This window comes from Sinocyclocheilus rhinocerous, unplaced genomic scaffold, assembly GCF_001515625.1.
Source record: "Sinocyclocheilus rhinocerous isolate Xijiao unplaced genomic scaffold, SAMN03320098_v1.1 scaffold3377, whole genome shotgun sequence".
Lineage (NCBI taxonomy): Eukaryota > Metazoa > Chordata > Actinopteri > Cypriniformes > Cyprinidae > Sinocyclocheilus > Sinocyclocheilus rhinocerous.
This window is the reverse complement of record NW_015654499.1, coordinates 198,774-203,965: the sequence shown is the minus strand read 5'-3', so window position 1 is coordinate 203,965 and position 5,192 is coordinate 198,774. Positions and strand designations below refer to the sequence as shown.

Here is a 5,192-nt window from a genome sequence, read left to right as displayed (position 1 = left end):
ATTATCCAGCTATGATGTAGACGCTCAAGTCCATACGGTCATCATCAGTGTTCATTATTGAGTATTAATTAGGATCAACCCAGGGCCTTCTTGCGATTTCTGTCATCAAAATGCCTGCTGGAATGAAGCCTCTTGAAAAATTCTTAAAGAAGCAGACCAATGCCACGCACTCAGCTGCAGAGAGGGCGGGTGGAGAGAGAGAGAGAGAGAGAGTGAGAGAGAGAGAGAGAGAGAGAGAGAGTGTGTAGACTATACTGTATGTGAGAGCGACGGAGCTCAGTATTTGTGCGGACTCGTGGCGCAGAGACACTCGGTACAGTGAGAGAAAAATAAATAGAGATAGCCTACCACTGAACCGGTCAGGGATCTATAGACACGAAATCCTCATCAGCATCGAGTCGCGCGTCTCGTCTGCGACAGGAGCCCGTTACCTTCGGTAGACGATTAATTTATATGCTCCAGCATCTTGGCAGAGACTGATTTATATATGTAGGCTATATGCATTATTAAGATACACCTGCTGCTATTTTAACTTTTCTGTCTAATTATTCGTCAAATTAACTCATCGATCAAGGCTTCGCTGACAGTGGCAATGGTAGTAGTACACATATAGCCTTCTTCTCGAGCTGAAGGACTGCAGTGGAGGACGGGTTTCCCTGGGATACGTTTGGATTTTTTTCTTCTTAGCGTAGTAAGGACTCGATCAGCATCCACTTGTGTAACGTGAACACTGAACATGGCCGTATTTTATTCTTGACACCTTAACACAACGGAGAAGAATTTCTTCAGGCAATTTCCAATCCGAGTTGGGATCCAGCATTATCCAGCTATGATGTAGACGCTCAAGTCCATACGGTCATCATCAGTGTTCATTATTGAGTATTAATTAGGATCAACCCAGGGCCTTCTTGCGATTTCTGTCATCAAAATGCCTGCTGGAATGAAGCCTCTTGAAAAATTCTTAAAGAAGCAGACCAATGCACTCACTCGGGCGGGTGGATTTGGGGAGAAGGCCACCGGCACCGGGGCATCCAGGCGACGGGCCAGCCTGTCCCGTGTGGTGCCGTTCTTTAGGGAGACGTCTCCCGAAAGCGGCCCGGCGAGGGAGGTGTTCAGCCCGGAGACCGAAGAAGCGCCGTGCTGGCCTTCCGCCACTGCGGACATCAGGAGTCCGTCGCTGTCCAGCGATGAGCAGAGCTCAGAGGCGAGTCTGGACACGAACTGGACCCCGCTGCCCGCGGACACTCCAGACAATCTAGCGCTGGCGCTGCTGGATAGTGTGGCAGGAAAGCGGTACGCCAACTGCACAGGTGAGACGAGTCCATTTTCCCACGTTCATGCTCCATTGACAGATTTTCTTGGTGGTTCTTTGAAGATCAACTCGTTCGTTTTAGAATACTGTAACATCGTTTCAGTGCGTTGCTATGGTGACCGTTTACGGCACACGGTTGTAGTAGTGGGTTACAATAATAATCGTTTTCGCAAGGCCTGTCGCGATTATCAACTGATCGCTATTTTTGGCGATAACCGCTATTATTTTGCATTTTAAATTCACTTTCTCTTTAATATTCACACTTTTAGCCGTTATCGTTTGCACGAATGTGACGAATTTAGCGCAGACATGAATTACAACTGCATAAAATTTAAATAGTAGGTTAATAATCAGTATTATGTTGATATATGTAATCCAAACTTAAATTGGATTAAAGTGGACTGAAAATATTTCAAACATTTGTAAACGTGTTAAAATGTTTATTATCAGCGCCATATTTGTTTATGAATATTTAAAGGAGACGTACATTTTATTGTATGACTCCAAGTATAATGTGAATAAATTACTTTTTCGTATGTGTTCGTATGTTTACAAAGAAAGTGACATAAACAATTACATCGTGAATCGCTGTTATTTTTAATGAAAATGTATCGCCATATCACGATAATGCTAGGTCTGCTAATGAATTACTCCATAACTTTTATACAAGATTTTTAAATTGTTGGCCGTTTTGTCACATATTGTAGTTTTTTGTCTTTTTATGTCATGCCACAAAATGTTTTTAAGATGACATATTAAGTTAAAAACAATTTAACTTCATAAAATCAATATAAAAAAAGGACAAAACATTTTACTTTGGGAATGTGGTGTATTTTGGAGTAAATTATTATGTTCAACAAGAAAAAATTGCAGGGCATTAATTTTATTTAAATTTAAATTGATTAAATTGTGAAAAGTGGGTGTGTGTCGAACCAGAATGGAACCACAGCTGCATTTTCAGAAACCTGGGCTGTGTAAACGGAATCACACTTGACAACTAGTTGTCTGTTACATCATATAATGCGGTAGCACTTCTGCAATTTACTTTAGTCACTATCCCATATGGTTACAGATGTTAGTCACTGCTATTACGAAAATAATTAGTTCATACAGACAGTATTTGGGCCATATGAACAACACAATTTGAGTTTCACACCAAACATTAACTATGTGATTGTAGGCATAATCTTTACATCCATAAAGTCATTTTTATGCCATGACATATTAATTCAATTAAACAAAGTTATGTTTTTTTTTAAACTGAGGAAATTTCATTTCATACCCTCTTTATTTCACCGAAATGTGGCATGACAGTATTCCACAGTATTCTAGAAAGGCAGTCAAAGCTAGTCGTAAAACGTGAGTTTCATTGAGCACTCACAACATTTAAAAGGTCACATCAAAAGGTCACAAATAATGTCATAAAACAAAATGCTTTCACATTTGTCAAAAACAGATCCAATCACTAAATGAAGAACTGACTGCATGAGGAATATCTTCAAACAGGGTGGTGCTTGGTTATTTCCTTGGCTATGGGAAAGCGAAAGAAAATATTAAATGTTTCCATGGTGCTTTCCTTTGTGTCTTTCCTCAAATTGTTGTTATGGATGTTTCAATAACCGTCAAGCCGTTACCACCCACACCTGACACCCACATACAGCACTGAGCACCTGTATGCAGAAAACACCAGGAATAAATCAATTCCTGTACCAAGTGAGGGGATTTCTATTGTAGTCTCAGACAAAGGACGTTTTACAGGGAAATGACAAACTGTGATGTGTAGTGATGGGAATGGGGTGTCTTTAACAAGTGCATACATGTTACCTGTTCCTGTAAGATCCAGGACTTTTATGCCAAGAAGAATGGCTCTTCCACACATTCATTGGCAGTGATGCTTTGCAGCCATAGTGCAGCAGTTCGCACTGCACATGTGCATTAGAGTGTTTTTGTGAAGTAACCATGGAAACTGGAGGGGTTTCGACAGTATGCCAGTGCGTAAAGAGAGAATTATGCTTGATGTAAAATCGATGACCAGATGGGCCATTTGCCTTGGTTCAATGCGTTATTAGGATGTACGATTACTGTAAAAATGTCCCGTTTTTTTAGACAAGGTAAATGATGATGACGAATAGGTTAGTTTTTTTATTTTTTATTTGGACTGTTCAACCTGTGTGAATAGTAGAAATGTGAGGAAAAGTTTTGCGCACATCAAGCTGAATTGAGGTAGACTGTATGTGTAATAAAGCAAAAGCTAAAACCCCATGGCGTTTGAAGGACATGCAGGATTTGAAGCCTTTAGTTGGATTTTTGCATCAAAACTGACTTTCCTTAATTTGTAAATGTGGCTTGAAATATTACATTAATGATTAAGAATCAAAAGTTCACTCAACATGCTTAATTTCTTTTCAAAACACATTCTATGTGAGCCCTTGATAACCGATAAACTGATGTCTCGACCTAAACTGTCATTCATTTTGTGCACTTGACAGCTCATGTCTCTCTTCCTCCTTTGGAGGCGATTTTAAGCAATTTATCTCAAACCTCTGCCCTATATCTAGAACAGATCAGAGCGATTTCAATTTCATGTCACATACTGAGACATTTGGCCTCATTCTCAACCTGTTTTATTTTTTTTATGTGAAGGGGGATGCCTTGCCTCTAGATAAGACTGACATTTTCTCTGCAATTTGTTATTATCGAGGCCCGGGAAATTTTGAAAAAGTGCCACTAATCCTGGATTAGCCAACAATGGGCTTGCAATTTGTCTCAGTGTTGCTGTCCGTGGAGTGACTGTGGATTACAGACTGAGGGAAGTCCACTGATCCAGGGTCAAGAGGAAACACTGAAATAAGACACTGCTTGCATATCAGTTCTGATGCACAGTCAATTCATCAGCGTTAAGACAAACAGCCCAGCTGTTGACTGAATGAGTAACTGTAGACAGATGCACTTTGTAGACGCATCTACATTTTGGATCACATCACTGCAAGTGAAAATGTGAATTTAATTTCTTTGAAATATCAAAAACTAAGTATATGTACTTCTACTTAAAAATAATGGTTCCAAATGCCATCGAAAAACCAGTTTTGATTCCCCAAAGAGCGTTTCAGTGATTAGTTCTTAAAAGAACCAATGTAAGGAGACCATTTGAAAAAATCTAAAGAACATTTTTCCACTATAAAGAAAGAAAATTTTGTGCAATAGAAAGTTTCCAAAGATGTCAAAGGTTCTTCATGGAAACATCAATGCCAATTAAGAACCTTTATTTTTTTTAGAGTATACTTACTTATATACTTACTTATACATATATACTTTTATTACCTGTATATCTTGGGTATTGCATGTGGAATCCAGGATTCTCAGGAACCTTATTTAGTGCTCTTACAAGACAGCACACCTACAAAACAGCTTTATCTCTGGAATGTGCACGGACACCTCATGAGTGTGTGTAATGACTGCTAGTGTGTAATGGAGTAATTTGGTAGGGCTCACTGAAACGAGATTAGCAAGTTGATCATTACATAACTTTGTTTACCTTTAGCCCTTCCAGTTGTGAGCCAGAGGCAACAGTCGTTCTGTTGGCTGGCGTGTCAGAACAAAGTTCCAGTGGGCAGGGCAAGAGCAGTGTAATGGCTATGTGATTCGTTAGTGGTGGTAGTTGCCAATTTTGGGAAATTTTCCTCCACTTTTACGTGCCGAGCGGAGAGGCTTGTACCTTCATGCGTTAATGTTTTTACTGAAGTGTTCATTAAAAGGTTTGGAATGTTATGTTAGCCTCTACACTATTTGGCTGCAAAAAGCATTTGTTTTTACATTGATGGCCATTTAAAATTAGTTTTGTGTGTGTATATTGTAGGTGTGGGTGTGTATATATATATAT

At 39.5% G+C, this 5,192-nt stretch overlaps 1 protein-coding gene across 1 annotated transcript in view; it reads left to right on the top strand.

Moving 5' to 3' along the window:
- The first annotated feature begins 221 nt into the window (after window positions 1–221).
- LOC107717207 (rap guanine nucleotide exchange factor-like 1) overlaps window positions 222–5,192 on the top strand; it is a 46,987-nt gene continuing 42,016 nt past the window's right edge. The window contains exon 1 of the mRNA XM_016523886.1: window positions 222–1,310. Coding sequence (XP_016379372.1) covers window positions 929–1,310 — 382 coding nt within the window. The 5' untranslated portion in view covers window positions 222–928. The remainder of the gene's footprint in view (window positions 1,311–5,192) is intronic.